This window comes from Oncorhynchus clarkii, chromosome 9 (genome assembly GCF_045791955.1).
Source record: "Oncorhynchus clarkii lewisi isolate Uvic-CL-2024 chromosome 9, UVic_Ocla_1.0, whole genome shotgun sequence".
Lineage (NCBI taxonomy): Eukaryota > Metazoa > Chordata > Actinopteri > Salmoniformes > Salmonidae > Oncorhynchus > Oncorhynchus clarkii.
Window position 1 is genome coordinate 16,732,848 of NC_092155.1, and position 16,916 is coordinate 16,749,763.

Consider the following 16,916-nt stretch of genomic DNA (forward strand, 5'->3'; position numbering starts at 1 on the left):
TTATTAGCCAGCCCCACTCTGTTGTTTATTATAATGTTGTCATGGAGGACTGATTGGGCTCATTGATTTGAGTTGAAAACTAAATGCTGCACTCATGGAAAGGCATGCTTTCAGCACTACTGAAACGTTCTATTTACTTGTGAAAAATTAATTCCATATGCTGCAATTTGCTATAGGCCTTTTGTTTACCTTTTTGTTGGTGACACTTTGATATCTTGATAATATGCAGCTGTTTAACGGGCAAATTCACAGATGAAACAATAACAAAACGAACACCCCGCCTCTGTTTTGGTAAAAAGCTGAGGGATGGTCCTGGAGAAATGTAAACACTCTCTGATTAGTAGACAGAGCTATGGATGCAAGGACTGTGTCACGCCCTGGTCTTAGTATTTTGTGTTTTCTTTATTATTTTGGTCAGGCCAGGGTGTGACATGGGTTATTTATGTGGTGTGTTTTGTCTTGGGGTTTTTGTAGGTTATGGGATTGTGGTATAGTAGAGTTGTCTAGGTAAGTCTATGGTTGCCTAGGGTGGTTCTCAATCAGAGGCAGGTGTTTATCGTTGTCTCTGATTGGGAGCCATATTTAGGCAGCCATATTCTTTGAGTGTTTTGTGGGTGATTGCTCCTGTCTCCGCACCAGATAGGGCTGTTTTGGTTTGGTCACGTTTTGTATCGTTCTTTATTAAAGATGTATCGAAATAACCATGCTGCTTTTTGGTCCGATCCCTGCTACACCTCCTCTTCAGAGGAAGAAAACCTTAACAGACTAACCATCTATGATATAAAAAGTATTGTTTTAACCATGTTATGAGGCTACACAATGTTAGCCAAGATTGGAGTAAAACAAGCTTATATTTTGGATTCTCATGGAGTGTGACAGTTGAACTAAGCTCATGAGGCATTTATAAGATATATTCTTCAAGAATCAATGGATACATAAATTTATAAATCCAAAAATGTATGTATTTCCACACACTGTATATTGATTTTTTTCTATTGTGTTATTGGCTATAGGTTTGCTTATTCCATGTGTAACTCTGTGTTGTTGCTTGTGTCGCACTGCTTTGCTTTATCTTGGCCAGGTCGCAGTTGTAAATGAGAACTTGTTCTCAACTGGCCTACCTGGTTAAATAAAGGTGAAATAAAAAAGAAATACATAAAAAAACTACAGATTGCCACTTTAAGTCTATCAAAAGTGTGCAAGTTTGAGCATGTGTCCATTAGGCCTATAAATATGATTTTTTATCAGCCTGAATTAGATTGAGCAACAAAAGCCCTACTTTCATTCCATAGGCTTGGATCCGCACTCTGCAGCTGTTGCAAGAACACATTTTTCACTGGTTGTCCACTGGTTTCAAAAACAATGATTGATTAGCATCTTAAAATGCTTGAATTCAACTATTATTGGGTTGAAATACACACTTCGATTTGTGAACCACCATCCACAACAACCATAATCCGTAAGGCGCAAATAGCTAAATAAGAGAGCAGCAGTGTGATTCACATTAATGCGCTATGTAGGTATCAATAATAAGTGATATCTGTATCACTGTAGACGACACCACTGATGTCATCCTTACCTACAAGCATTTATTCAAGTTGGATAATCTTTGGATACCGACAGCAGTCGCACCATTGGAAGACATAGCTTGGACTGTAACCTACAAAAACCTATTCCTGCTCTTCTCCTGCGATCCATCAAACACATTTGGTGTGTCATCATAGTGGTCTCTGATTTATCATCAACGTCATCATCTTGTTTTTCAAAAGTATCTGTAATCTGATTACAATATTTTAGCTGGTAACGTAATGTATTATAGGTTTTTTTTGTAATCCGTTACTCCACAACCCTGCCTATTGTGCTGGGTTATTGGTCCTGGGTAAATGAGATATGACCCAGCTGGTCAGATCAGAAGACTGGAGACGTAGTGTAGTAGGGGCTTGGCTTTCAGATAGTTACCATGAGCGGTATGTCGTTCCTGTTCATCAAATCCAATCAAATTTTATTTGTGACGTGCTGAATACAACATGTGTAGACCTTGCCGTGAAATGCAAATGTACAAGCCCTTAAACCAACAGTGCAGTTCAAGAAAGAGTTAAGAAGTAAATAAATTAACTAAAGTAAAACATATTACAAAGTTACACAATAAAATAACAATAATGAGGGTATATACAGGGGGTAGAGGTAACGAGTCAATGTGCAGGAGTACAGGTTAGTCGAGGTAATTTGTAAATGTAGGTAGAGGTGAAGTGACTATGCATTGATTATAAACAGCGAGTAGCACAAGTGTAAAAAACAAATGGGGGGGAGGGGTGTCACTGTAAACAATTTGTTTAAATGTTCAGCAGTCTTACAGCTTGGGGGTAGAAGCTGTTAAGGAGACTTTTGGTCCTAGGACTTTTGGTCCTTTTGGTCCTTCAATCGGTGTTCTGATGTCCAGAAGTTATTTTCGTTCAGAAGAAACAGTAGCAGCAACATTATGTACAAAATTAGTAAAAAAACAAGTTACAAACAACATCAATAAACTATCAAAATAGCACAGTTAATTAGGAGCATGTAAAACATCAGCAATCCATTCAATGCCATTCTATTGCATAGTTATCACGTTGTGGTTTAACGTTGACATTTTTGTAGCTGCATTGATGCTTATACAAGTGTATGAGTTCCCTAAAAGTATATTGTCACGCCCTGACCTTTTTATGTCTCTATTTTGGTTTGGTCAGGGCGTGAGTTGGGGTGGGCATTCTATCTTTTGTGTTCTATTTCTGTGTGTTTGACCGGGTATGGTTCTCAATCAGAGGCAGCTGTCTATCGTTGTCTCCGATTGAGAACCATACTTAGGTAGCCTTTTCCCACCTGTGTTTTGTGGGTAGTTGTTTTCTGTTTTTGTGTCTGCACCAGACAGAACTGTTTTGGTTTTGTTCGTTCTCTTTGTTATTTTTGTTATTTCAGTGTTCAGTTCAAATAAAAGTATGAACACGTACCACACTGCACCTTGGTCCTCTCCTTCCAACAGCCGTTATATATATGAGTTCCACTGCAGAAGAAGAACCACAGTGGCAAGAACAAAATCCAGACAACAAACGACAAACAGAAAATTAGGAAAAAACAACACAACACACCACACCAGACAACAAAACAACCCCATAATCACAAAGCCAGCATGCAGGCCCCCCAAACTCCCCTACTCCCTCAGAAGAAACATATCCCCTCCAAATCCTTTCCTCATACCACTCCCTACCGCTCCCCCATTTTGTAACACCCCTGATCACTCCAGCCTAGCCCCTACGGGCCCAGATCCGTCCCCCCATGGTCCTTACTGCACATGACTGCACCTGAACTTACAACTCCTAAAACCCCCAATGCCTTGCTAGAAATCGTCTCCCCCTCCTAGTCCCCCCTCACAACACAAACAACCCGCTAGAGGCCCTCATCCACTTCTGCAATTAAATGATCAAACCCGGAGTCTCCCAATGACCCATGACCTTGACAAAACACTCAGAACAGAATAACTTTTTTCAGACGGCTGTTCATGTTTGCCTCCCCACTAGGAAATTCATCCATAGACGGCACAAGGTATGTACTGAGAACGTCCGCCACAGATGCATCTCACATTGAACACACCTACCAACTTGTGTGTGAGTGGCCAGGTGGGTCTGGGCCCTCTTTGTTCCCTGTTCTCCAACCTCCATTCTCCAGCCTTGCCGCCACATCGCTCCCCCTCCAGCACCAGACCGATGGACATATCCTCCTCCACCCCCATCCCTCTCCACCCCCCTTCCTCCTATACACTTATCGCGCTCCAGAATCAGACCAGAACCAAGAACCCCAAAAAAGAAGAGGCACGGAGAAAATACCAAAGATATAGATCTACGCCCGGAGCGAGCAGGCCACAGCGGAATACCATCATTGACCTGTTTTTAGCCAATCATTGTTTGTGTAGTGCACTATAAATGTAATATGTTCCATTTGAGACTACACTACACTGCCATTATCTTTAGTATGATGCTTATATTCTGACTGAAAATGTAACATTATATAAGTGTGGTGCTGGTGTGCTGTTTGTGTTATATGTTTTACATTTTGTAATGTTGTGTTGACTGCTTGCTTTCTTGACCAGGTCTAACTTGAAAAAGAGACTGTGTCTCAACAGGTTTTTACTGGTTAAATAAAGGTTCAATAGAAATAGCATAAATATACCACTACAGTCAACAAATATGAATATGTTGCTTTTATTTGCTTGCTTGGAAATGAAGTGAAAGCATAAATATAACATGGACAAACACTTTGATCTAAGGTCTAAAAGTCCTCTTATAAGGAACTCTTTTCATTTACCTACTGTATGCAGCTCTCTTCTAAGGACTCATCCCTCTGACCCTTCCTGGGTCCTTCACAGGTAAAGATATAATAAACATATTTGTATTATAACATATGTAATAAACATATAATAAAAACAAGCAATAGACATAAAATGTGCTACATTGTACACTTCCGCTCATAAGAAGAAAGTTGTCTAGTGAAAGCTTTCGCAGAGCAAAATGCCCATACATCCCCTACAATGCAATGAATTGTATCAGAAGGGAGCGCTGGGCCGGCAGTCCAAGACACAGGTTGTTGAATCACGTTCACCATTTTGTTAACAAGTGTTACGGGGTATGAGTAGTGCTTCCAACCTCTTTAGAATGTTTACTTTCCTGCATTCTGGGAAAGAGAAAAGACAAACAAGTCAAACTAGGCAGAACTGAACGATTTCCCCTAAGATAGGCCAGCTGCAAAGTGAAAATTGTCTTTGTGTTGGATTCTAGCTTGAAATATACCTATTCATGTTACCATACTAGAACATATTGATTACTTTACATGTATAAGGAATGTATATGTTGGGGTCAATGAAGGGTTGATAGGGATTTGGATTCTGTTCCATGTTTCTAAGGAGGGAGGTGAAGGGCGATAGTCTCTTGATAAGGGATGCCAGCTGCAGAAACTAGGGAGGAGCGAGGAATCCGTCTCGAGGTCAAGTTGACAGATGAAGTGAGAAGAAACCTCTGGGAGAGGGGCCCACCCCTACGACTCTCCTACTATAGTCCTATCTCACACACTTCCACGCCCACAAAGGATCTAGCATAAGGCAGGGCTATGACTACACCAGTGAGAGGAACAAATGAACTTCTCTAGGGTAGGGGGTAGCATTCGGAATTTTGGATGAAAAGCCTGCCCAAATTAAACGGCCTGCCACTCGGGCCCAGAAGAGATGATATGCATATAACTGGTAGATTTGGATAGAAAACACTCTAAAGTTTCTAAAACTGTTAAAATAGTGTCTGTAAGTATAACAGAACTGATTTTGCAGGCGAAAACCTGAGAAGAATTAATTCAGGAAGTAGTTTTTTGGGGGGTTTTGTAGTTTTCTATTCAATGCCATTACAGTATCCATTGACTTAGGACTCAAATTTCAGTTCTTATGCCTTCCACTAGATGTCAACAGTCTTTAGAAATGGTTTCAGGCTTGTATTCTGATAAATGAAGGAGTAAGACCTGTCTGAATGAGTGGACCGTACCTTGTCACAGAGCTTTTTCATGCACAATCCCGAGAGAGTGCCTTTCTTGTTTACCTTTTATATTGACAACGTTATTGTCCGGTTGAAATATCATAGATCATTTATTATAGATCATCTAAAAACAACCTGAGGATTGAATATAAACATTGTTTGACATGTTTCTATGAACTTTACGGATCCAATTTTTATTTTTTTGTCTGCCTGTTTTGACTGCGTTTGAGCCTGTGGATTACTGAAGAAAACGCGCAAACAAAATAGGTTTTTGAATTTAAAGAGACTTTATCGAACAAAAGGAACATTTATTGAGTAAATTAATGTCTTCTGAGAGCCACCATCAAAGATAAGGGATTCATTTTATCTATATTTCTGACTTGTGTAACTCTTCTACTTGGCTGGTTACTGTTTGTAATGATTTGTCTGCTGGGCTATGTTCTCAAATAATCGCAAGGTATGCTTTCGCCGTAAAGCATTTTTTAAATCTGACACCGTGGTTGGATTCACAAGAAGTTAATCTTTAAACCTATGTAAAATATGTTTTGTTTTCTGAATTTTTTCACGAGTATTTCTGTATTTGAATTTGGCTCTGCAATCTCACTGGATGTTGGCCAGGTGGGACGCTAGCGTCCCACATACCCTAGAGAGGTTAAGTTCAGAGATGTATTGGCTGTCTAGACATGTAATAAATATATGCATTTGAGTATTTACTCTCTTTGTTCAGAACCTAACAGTTGTAAAATGCATTAAGTTTTTTTGTTGCTTTTAGTCTTAATTTAAGTTTAGGGTTAAGGTAAGGATTAACATCAGATTTAATGATGTTGTGGCTATGCCATCTAGTGACCTCCCACTGGGCACAGACGTCAATTCAACATCTATTCCACGTTGGAATAGATGGAACGTTGGAACCTGTTTCAATTTCATTGAAATTACATGGAAACAACGTTGATTCAACCAGTGTGTGCCCAGTGGCCTCTGCAGAGCTGCCTCCAGAACAAGATTCATGACAAAAAAAAACTAACCTGCTCAAACATTTGAGAAAAACAATCCTGCTGGCCGTATGTTTGACACTCATGAAGTAGACTGTCTCTCTTAAATGTTGTTCATTAACCATGATCTGTCTAGCCTTGTCCCAGATCAGTTTGTGCTGTTTTGCTTTCTTGGCATAAAAACAAACAGATCTGGGACAAATAAATTATCTCGCTAAGAAAAGGCAATAGCAGAAGTTTGTTTGGATTGCCATCTATTACCTTTTGGTTGATCTCGCCACCAGAATCTTCACCGGGCGGTCATTTGGGTCCAGGCAGAGTTGACGTCCATTTTTGAGTGTGATACTAAAATAATTAAAGGGAGATTGTCTGTACTCCAGAGACTTCTTTCAAGGTAAGGAATTACCGACAATTCCTTTAACGCATTATCTTCAAGATGTGCACCAGTACCTTTGTTCTGTGTTCCTTTGAGCAAATTCTTAAACCTCCACCGTTTTTTTATTGTAAGTTACTTTTCATGTTTTCAACACTTAGTCTGAAGATCAATGTCAAAACATTTAACCCGATGGTCAACTATCAATGTGTTGATTTATCTGTTGAGTATGGAACAATGATTGGGTCCCTGCGTGTCAAAAAATTCCCCATCAAATAACACTTTTTGACGTGTCTAATAACACTATTTGACCTGTTAAATAAGCTTTTAATTTGACACTCAAATATCAGTTATATTATGGAATGTTGTGTGTTCTGAATTTGCCAAGCGCCACCACTATTACCAGTAGCACTGTCAAAGCTGTACAAAAAAGGTCTGCAAACAAGCAAACACCGGCCACAAACGATGTGTTTACAATACCGCGTTGGTAATAAAGCATTAACTATTTGTTCGACCGCAACTCCTAAGGTAGCTTAGCTACCTAGCTTTAGCTTGGTACCTAAGCTAGCACCACACAACCAGCCTACAACTGCAGTCATTTTCATTATTCTTAGCAATGATTTAGGAATCCTTGTGAGTAACTATTAGCTAGGTTGCCACTTGTTGTTCGCCTATTGAAATTGAACTTCAGTTCATGAAAATAAATAGCTAGCCAGCTACTTAACACTGTTGCCCAACGTTATAAGCAGCCAGTTAGCTTCATCTGGCTAATGACGCTCGACCGGACCGTGGTATGTGTTATGAAGCTAGCCACAATAAGGATTAGGCACAGTAATGGAATTTGCGGTATGCCTTCAAAATAAAAGTACCCCATTGAAAGTGATGCAGAAGGTTAATTGGTGGAATCTTGCCATATTTAGAGTAGATAATGTTGAAAAGGTTGGAATGTGAAGCAATGAAATGGGGTATCCGTCTAGGTGACACCCACAGAACACATCTGGGAAGGGTTTACGCAAATACTAGCGTTGTAGCTCTTATCGCGGGACTGTGACTGTGTGAAATCCCCTCCCCAGTCAGCCTATTGTGTGTATTGACATTCATTTTGCACTGTACAGCTTTACCTAAGGATTGGGGATCAATGAAATGGAATAAGTATGCCCGCAATGCAATTCTAAAGTATAATACATCCAGCGTGATTTCAACAGATTTTTATTAAATTAACAAATGATTGTCTTTTGTTGATTTTATTTAACAACGTTCCAACCTCATTTATCAGGATCTACTCAATAATGGCAGAATTCTACTATTTGTATTCATTTGCATCACTGTCAGTGACAAACCTTTAGTTTGTAGGCAAACCGCAAAGTCAACATTGTAGCTAATCCTTATTGTGGCTAGCTTCACATAGATGGTCCGACCACCATTAATCAAATAAGAACTGTCTTATGAATTTAGTTATTTTAGATGATGACACCTAGCTATATAGTTAGCTAACTATACCTACTGAAGCAGATTATGTCGTTTTGCTATGTTTTTGGGGAAGAACATTGTTTGCATCCATGAGCGAGCTAGCTTTCTTTTTTTTAATGACCAGCACTGTAGAGACAACTATGCCAGCATCATAGCATACGTATCAATGAATCGTTGTGATATATGAAATACGAGTGCTAGTGTAATCAATGTATAATAACTACGTAAAAAATATGAATGCTTTAAATGATTATGTGATGTGTCCTGATTGGTCAACAAGCTTATTTGACATGTCAAATAGTGTTATTTGACTTGTCTTTTTTGACACGCAACGACCCAAACGACGTTCCATAGCTGAGGGACTCCAAAACTTTTAAAAAAAATGTATTTTGTACTTTTTACTTATTCTGAGAAAAAAATGGATTAATAATCAAACACATTATTGATTGTAAATGTTCAATTATGTTGATTTATCAGTTGAGGGAGTTACTCACATGACTTCAGTCTTTGAGCAGTGCGGTCGAGGAGGGAGATGCAGCACTCTCTTCAGATTCCTGAACGGAATACGACCAGTCTGCACGTTGGGGCAAAGGCAGCGTAGAACCCGTGGCTGTCTTTTCCCTATAGAGAGGTAGGGTGGAAAGCACAATGGGTTTGTCTTACATTTCTTATTTCGATTTCACTTTTTATCTTGAATGATGTATGATGATATCAAGAGTTAGAGTTAGGTTAAGGGTTAATGCTGTATATACAGTGTAATAATGAGTAGTAGTTACAATAGTTATTACACTGTATACACATGATAATAACACATTCATAAGAACACTCATGTAAAGAGTTAGTTGCGAAAACTTCAAATGAAAGTAACCAGGTTATAAATTCAACAAAGTAATAAACTATCATGCACTAGTACAAAAATAGCAGTAATGAATTAGTAATTACGTATACAATATTAAGTGATAAATGAATGATTATTTACCTTCAGTTGCTGAGAAGATTGCCAGGAGGGTGAGCAGAACGATGGTTATGTTTGCAGTGTTCATGGTGATATCCTTTTACTTGCAGCACTGTGGGAGGCTGCTGTACTATGGGTCTCCAATGATGATTCTGTTGTCGGATGTGAGTGCCCTGGTTTTTCTGGTAATCATGTGTTTGACCAAATAGAAGAGAGAGCTGCTGCTTCTCTCTCTCTCTCTCTCTCTCTCTCTCTCTGTCTCTCTGTCTCTCTCTCTCTCTCTCTCTGTCTCTCTCTCTCTCTCTCTCTCTCTCTCTCTCTCTCTCTCTCTCTCTCTCTCTCTCTCTCTCTCTCTCTCTCTCCATAGAAAGATATAAGTGGGTGGCTGCTTTTCCTCTGATGGGCCCTGGTCAAAAGTAGTGCACTTAGTGCCTTTCAGAATACAGAGAGTGGAATTTTAATTTAGTGTGGAATAGTGTGCCATTTTGGACGTAACCTGAAACTTCCCCGCCAATGAAGTATATACTTTGTGTCCACTTCAGTAGCTTTCCATGATTAGTCTCCTGTCCTGGACAACATTGAAGAAACATTTCTCTGAGTCAAGTTGAAGGGCCATTTCGGGGTTGTCTGAAGTAGAGACCAGCTTGTCAGGGAAAATATTCCTTTTTCTTTTTACATTTTCTCTGGCTGTGATTTTCGACTGATGTGAGCGTTCGTTGTGCGATCATGTTGGTCAAACCTTTGTGACCCTGAAATCAGCAACCATAAAATCTCTTCACTCAGACATCCTCTGGCAAGTGAGGCAAGCAATGCTACAAATGGATCTAACTGTCAGATTGGGTTTGTTTGTCTCTTTAGCTTAGTGTTGGCATCGCTGTTGTACTGACAGATTGATGTTTATTGAGATGCGTCTTATACTTGAGCCAGAACTGAGCGATTTCCGCTCGAAAGCCAAAATTGACGGTATTGTAAATTTTCATGTAAACACATATACAGTCGAATATAGAGTTGAAGATGGAAGATTACATACACCTTAGCCAAATACATTTAAACTCAGTTTTCACAATTCCTGACATTTAAACCTAGTAAAAATTCCCTGTCTTAGGTCAGTTAGGATCACCACTTTTTTTAAATCTGAAATGTCAAAATAATAGTAGAGAGTAGCCTTCCACAAGCTTCCGACAATAAGTTGGGTGAATTTTGGCCCATTCCTCCTGACAGAGCTGGTGTAACTGAGTCAGGTTTGTAGGCCTCCTTGCTCACACACGCTTTTTCAGTTCTGCCCACAAATGTTCTATAGGATTGAGATCAGGGCTTTGTGATGGCCACTCCAATACCTTGACTTTGTTGTCCTTAAGCCATTTTCCCACAACTTTGGAAGTATGCTTGGGGTCATTGTCCATTTGAAAGACCCATTTGCGACCAAGTTTTAACTTCCTAACTGATGTCTTGAGACGTTGCCTCAATATATCCACATCATTTTCCTTTCTCGTGATGCCATCTATTTTGTGAAGTGCACCAGCCCCTCATGCAGCAAATCACTCCCACAACATGTTGCTGCCACCCCCGTGCTTCACGGTTGGGATGGTGTTCTTTGGCTAGCAAGCTTCCCCCCTTCTCCTCCAAACATAACGATGGTCATTATGGCCGAACAGTTCTATTTTTGTTTCATCAGACCAAATTACATTTCTCCAAGAAGTATGATCTTTGTCCCCATGTGCAGTTGCAAACTGTAGTATGGCTTTTTTATGGCGGTTTTGGAGCAGTGGCTTCTTCCTTGCTGAGCGGTCTTTCAGGTTATGTCGACATAGGACTCGTTTTACTGTGGATATAGATACTTTTGTACCTGTTTTCTCCAGCTGTCACGACTTCCGCCGAAGTTGGTCCCTCTCCTTGTTCGGGCGGCATTCGGCAGTCGACGTCACCGGTTTCCATGCCGCCACCGATCCACTTTTCATTTTCCATTTATTTTGTTGTCGTATTCGAGTAAAGTCCATTATTACTGACACCTGGTTTCCATTCCCATAATTATGTTCCTTATTTAACCTTCTGGTTCCCCTCATGGTTTTGTGCATGTTTGTTCTGTGTTATGCTGTCGCTACATTTTGTGAGCTAGATTGTTTACCCTGCGTGGAAATTATTTTGTTGTCGTATTCGAGTAAAGTCCATTATTACTCATCCTCTGTGTCCTGCACCTGACTCCGTCCCAACTGCTGCACATCGACTCTTGTCCCCAACATCTTCACAAGGTCCTTTGCTGTTGTTCTGGGATTGATTTGCACTTTTCGCACCACAGTACGTTCACCTCTAGGAGAAAGAACCCCAAAAATGTTTTTTTTGTGGTTGTTACACGGGGAGTGTGGCAGAGTCAGGTTGGAGACCTGAGCCAACTCCCCGTGCTCCTCCAGTCCGGGGCCCTCAGCAACGAGGGTGCCCAGTCCGGGCCCCACAGCGAGGGTGCCCAGTCTGGGGCCCGCGGCAACGAGGGTGCCCAGTCCGGGGCCCGCAGCAACGAGGGTGCCCAGTCCGGGGCCCTCAGCAACGAGGGTGCCCAGTCCAGGCCCCACAACGAGGGTGCCCAGTCTGGGGCCCGCAGCAACGAGGGTGCCCAGTCTGGGGCCCGCAGCAACGAGGGTGCCCAGTCCATGGCCTGCAGCAACGAGGGTGCCCAGTCCGGGGCCCGCAACGAGGGTGCCCAGTCCGGGGCCCGCAGAGAGTGTCCCCAGTCCAGGGGCGGCGGCGAGGTCACCCACACCAGAGGAGTCACCAAAGCGGTGTGAGCCAGAGGTGGAGGGGTGAGCCACCTGAGCCGCCGCCGCGGATAGATGCCCACCAAGACCTCTATAGGTTCAGGTTTTGCGGCCAGAGTCCCCACCTTAGGGGGGGTGTACTATCACGCCCTGACCCTTAGAGAGCCTTTTAATGTCTCTATTTGGTTTGGTCAGGGTGTGATTTGGGGTGGGCATTCTATGTTTTGTCATCTATGATTTTGTATTTCTATGTTTTGGCCAGGTATGGTTCTCAATCAGGGACAGCTGTCTATCGTTGTCTCTGATTGGGAACCATACTTAGGTTGCCCTTTTTCCCTCCTATCTTTGTGGGAGGTTGACTTTATTTAGGACACATAGCCTTTGAGCTTCACAGTTTGTTTTTGTAGTGTTTATTGTTTTGTCCGGCGTCATTTTGATTAATAAAAGGAAAATGTACGCTAACCACGCTGCACCTTGGCCCTCTCCTTTCAACAGCCGTGACACACCCCTTGACTTTTTACATTAATTTTTTTAAATTATTCAAGCTCTGTCAAGTTGGTTGTTGATCATTGCTAGACAGCTATTTTCAAGTCTTGCCATAGATTTTCAAGCTGATTCAAGTCAGGAACATTCAATGTCATCTTGGATAAGCAATTCCTGTGTATATTTGGCCTTGTGTTTTAGGTTATTGTCCTGCTGAAAGGGGAAACAAACTGGTTTTATTTAGGATTTTGCCCGTGCTTAGCTCTATTCTGTTTATTTTTATCCTTAAACACTCCCTAGACCTTGACAATGACAAGCATAACCATAACATGATGCAGCCACCACCATGCTTGAATATGTGTGGTAGTCAGTGATGTGTTGTATTGGCTTTACCCCAAACATAACGCTTTGTATTGAGGACATAAAGTTAATCCTTTGCCACATTCTTTGCAGAATTATTTTGGTGTTTTGTTGCAAACAGGACACGTTTTGGAATATATGTATTCTGTACAGGCTTTCTTGTTTCCACTTGTCAATTCGGTTAGTATTGTGTAGTAACTAAAATGTTGTTGATTCATCCTCAGTTTTCTCCTATCATAGCCTTTAAATTCTGCAACTGTTTTAAAGTCACCATTGGTGTCACGGAGTCCTCCGGTACTGCTGCTCATTCTGATTTGTGCTGAGGTATTGTTATGTATTCTTGTAAGTAACAAGAACATTTCCCAAGATATAGACATATCTGATATTGGCAGAAAGCTTAAATTCGTGTTAATCTAACTGCACTGTCCAATTTACAGTAGCTATTACAGTGAAATAATAGCATGCAATTGTTTGAGGAGAGTACACAGATTTGAACATGAAAAGTTATTAATAAAGCCATTAGGGAGATTTGGGCAGTCTTGATGCAACATTTTGAACATAAATGCAATCGTTCATTGGATCAGTCTAAAATGTTGCACATACACTGCTGCCATCTAGGTGCCAAAATCTAAATTGCAGCTGGGCTGGAATAATACATGATGGCCAAAAAATATACAAAATAACGGTTGTTTTTATCTTTGTATTATCTTTTACCAGATATATTGTGTTATATTCTCCTACATTCCGTTCACATTTCCGCAAACTTCAAAGTGTTTTCTTTCAAATGGTACCAAGCATATGCATATCCTTGCCTGAGTTACAAGAAGTTAGATTTGGGTATGTCATTTCAGGCTAAAATTTTAGAAAGGGTCCGATCCAGAAGAGGTTTTAAGCATATCCCAGTTTAGGTCACCTAAAAGTAAGAACTCTGAAGACAGATGGGGAGCAATCAATTCACATATGGTGTCTAGGGCACAGCTAAGGGCTGAAGGGGGTCTATAACAAGCGGCAATGGTGAGAGACTCGTTTCTGGAAAGGTGGATTTTTAAAGTAGAAGCTCAAATTGTTTGGGAACAGACCTGGATAGTATGACAGAGCGTTAATCACACTCTCGTTCAGAACAGCTGATGTTCTCATGAATGCTTCAGTGTTGCTTGCCCTGAAGCGAGCATAAAAGGCATTTAGCTCGTTGGTAGGCTCGCGTCACTAGGCAGTTCACGGCTGGGTTTCCCTTTGTAGTCCATAATAGTTTTCAAGCCCTGCCACATCTGACTAGTGTAGAGCTGGTGTAGTAGGATTCAATCTTAATCCTGTAATGACACTTTGCTTGTGTGATGGTTCGTCTGAGTGCATAGAGGGATTTCTTATAAGCGTTTGGATTAGTCTCCCGCTCCTTGAAAGCGGCAGTACTAGCCTTTAGCTCGATGCGGATGTTGCCTTTAATCCATGGCTTCTAGTTGGGATATGTACGTACGGTCACAGTGGGGACGACGTCGTCGATGCACTTATTGATGAACACGATGACTGAGGTGGTATACTCCTCAATGCCATGGATGAATCCGGGAACATATTCCAGTCTGTGCTAGACTGCACTCAATCAGCTGTATAAGGCCATAAGCAAACAAGAAAATGCTCATCCAGAAGCGGCGCTCCTAGTGGCCGGGGACTTTAATGCAGGCAAACTTAAATCTGTTTTATCTCATTTCGACCAGCATGTCACATGTGCAACCAGAGGAAAAAAAGCTCAAGACCACCTTTACTCCACACACCTTTATTTGCCAAGGTAGAGTACATGATCAGTGAATATATTAAAGCTACAGGCTACAATGTGGGGATCTCATGCATGGCAATAACAACATGTATATATATGACTTTCATGCTTGGCACAGAGTTATTGTCACACCCAGACCTTAGATATCTCTGTTTTCTATATATTTTGGTTAGGTCAGGGTGTGACTAGGGTGGGTACTCTAGTTTTTGTATGTCTAGGGTTTTTGTATGTCTAGAGGTGTTTGTATGTCTATGTTGGCCTGATATGGTTCCCAATCAGAGACAGCTGTTTATCGTTGTCTCTGATTGGGGATCATATTTAGGTAGCCATTTTCCTCATTTGTGTTGTGGGATCTTGTCTATGTATAGTTTCCTTAGTGCACATCAGTAGCTTCACGTTTCGTTTGGTTGTTTGTTGTTTTGTTCAGTGAGTTTCGATTTATTAAAATTATGTGGAACTCTACTCACGCTGCGCCTTGGTCCAATCCTTACGACAAACATGACAGTTATATTATATTCTACTCAATCCATAGGCTCCATTAATGTCATTCAGCCTGTTTTGAAGTTGATACAATTGGCTATGATAGCTGAGGTTCATAGCTAGGTTCTGAATTAATATGTATAACAAACGTTTGGGTCCACACAGATCGGCTAGATAGCTAGCTACACATCCATAGGCATACAGGTATTTTGTATCTTCCACTGCACAATAAGCAAGAACATAGCTAGCTACGTTATTTCATCTATCTGCATTGCATGGCAAATATCAGCAAGGCAAGCTTACAAAATTGTACATTCAATTTGCAGTAAATGCTTTAGCTAGATAGATTCTTTACATCCACTGTTTCAGAAGATGACAGTCTGGTGTGCTGGTTGTTTCAGGAGTCCCTAAAACATTAAACAACCAGAATTACAATGTCATACTTATGTCACAACACCCATAAATCTAGCCAGCTAGTGATTTTCATGAATTATCATGATAAAAAAATATGCATAATCGTTTGTCTCTACATTAACTAACATATTCCTGTCAAATGTTCATTTTTTGCATGATTCATTATGACGTTATAATTACTTACATTTGCTTCCATCCTAGTATTTTTGTCAGCCATCTTTGTTGAAGAAAGTCTCCAGCCTTGAGTCGCATAGTGTCAAATTCGTCATGGGAACCACTCGATATGATTGGTCGTCGCCGCTGGTGATTTGCATAAAGTTAGGAAAAGTGTATTTTTCACTGCCTTCCACACCACCTTTGCACCACCCAAAGGTCCCCTGCCCTCTCCTCTTCTCACTGCTTTCCTTCCATTGAAATGAATGGGAAGGGGTATTTCACCACACGGCATCCTGCGCTAGTGTATCATGCCTGTTAAGCCCCTCTGACTCCGCCTACAGTCTACCTTCATCTCAGCACTACTAGCATTACTTACCTGATTCCACTAATCAAATCATCATCAAACCTTTGATTAGTTTTTAGTGCTAGCTCAAAAACTAAGATGTGCATCCCTTTGGGTCCTCAGGAACAGAATAAAGAAACACTTGTCTCACCAATTGGGCTGCTAATGCAGAGTAACCTTGCAACAACACTGTCGTCTCTTCACTCAGACATCTGGTAAGCAAGACGAGCAAAACTACAAATTAATCTGGTTGAAGCAGAGATTACAGCCTCAAGTCTTCTTGGGTATGACGCTACAAGCTTGGCACACCTGTATTTGGGGAGTTTCTCCCATTCTCTGCAGATTCTCTCAAGCTCTGTCAGGTTGAATGGGGTGTGACACTGCACTGCTATTTTCAGGTCTCTCCAGAGATGTTTGATTGGGTTAATTTCCGGTCTCTGGCTGGGCTGCACATGGACATTCAGAGACTTGTCCCGAAACCATTCCTGCGTTGTCTTGGCTGTGTTCTTAGGGTCATTGTTTTGTTGGAAGGTGAACCTTCGCCACAGTCTTAGGTCTTGAGCAATATGGAGAAGGTTTTCATCAAAGATCTCTCTGTGCCAAACCATGACTTGGTTTTTGCTATGACATGCACTGTCAACTGTGGGATCTTATGTGTGCATTTCCAAATCATGTCCAATCAATTGATTTTACCACAGGTGGACTCCAATCAAGTTGTAGAAATATCTCAAGTATGATCAATGGAAACAGGATGCACCTGAGCTCAATTTTGAGTATCATAGCAAAAGGTCTGAATACTTATGTAAATACGTTTTTAAAATGT

At 41.0% G+C, this 16,916-nt stretch overlaps 1 protein-coding gene across 1 annotated transcript; it reads right to left on the minus strand.

The window, feature by feature from the left end:
* Positions 1-4,251: 4,251 nt before the first annotated feature.
* On the minus strand, positions 4,252-9,479 carry LOC139417118 (growth-regulated alpha protein-like). Its single transcript, XM_071166361.1, has 4 exons — positions 9,361-9,479; positions 8,876-9,002; positions 6,800-6,883; positions 4,252-4,701 (listed from the first exon to the last, which is right to left on the minus strand). The coding sequence occupies exons 1-4, from the start codon at positions 9,422-9,424 to the stop codon at positions 4,647-4,649; spliced, it is 330 nt and encodes a 109-aa protein (XP_071022462.1). The 5' UTR covers positions 9,425-9,479; the 3' UTR covers positions 4,252-4,646.
* Between the last annotated feature and the right edge of the window lie 7,437 nt (positions 9,480-16,916).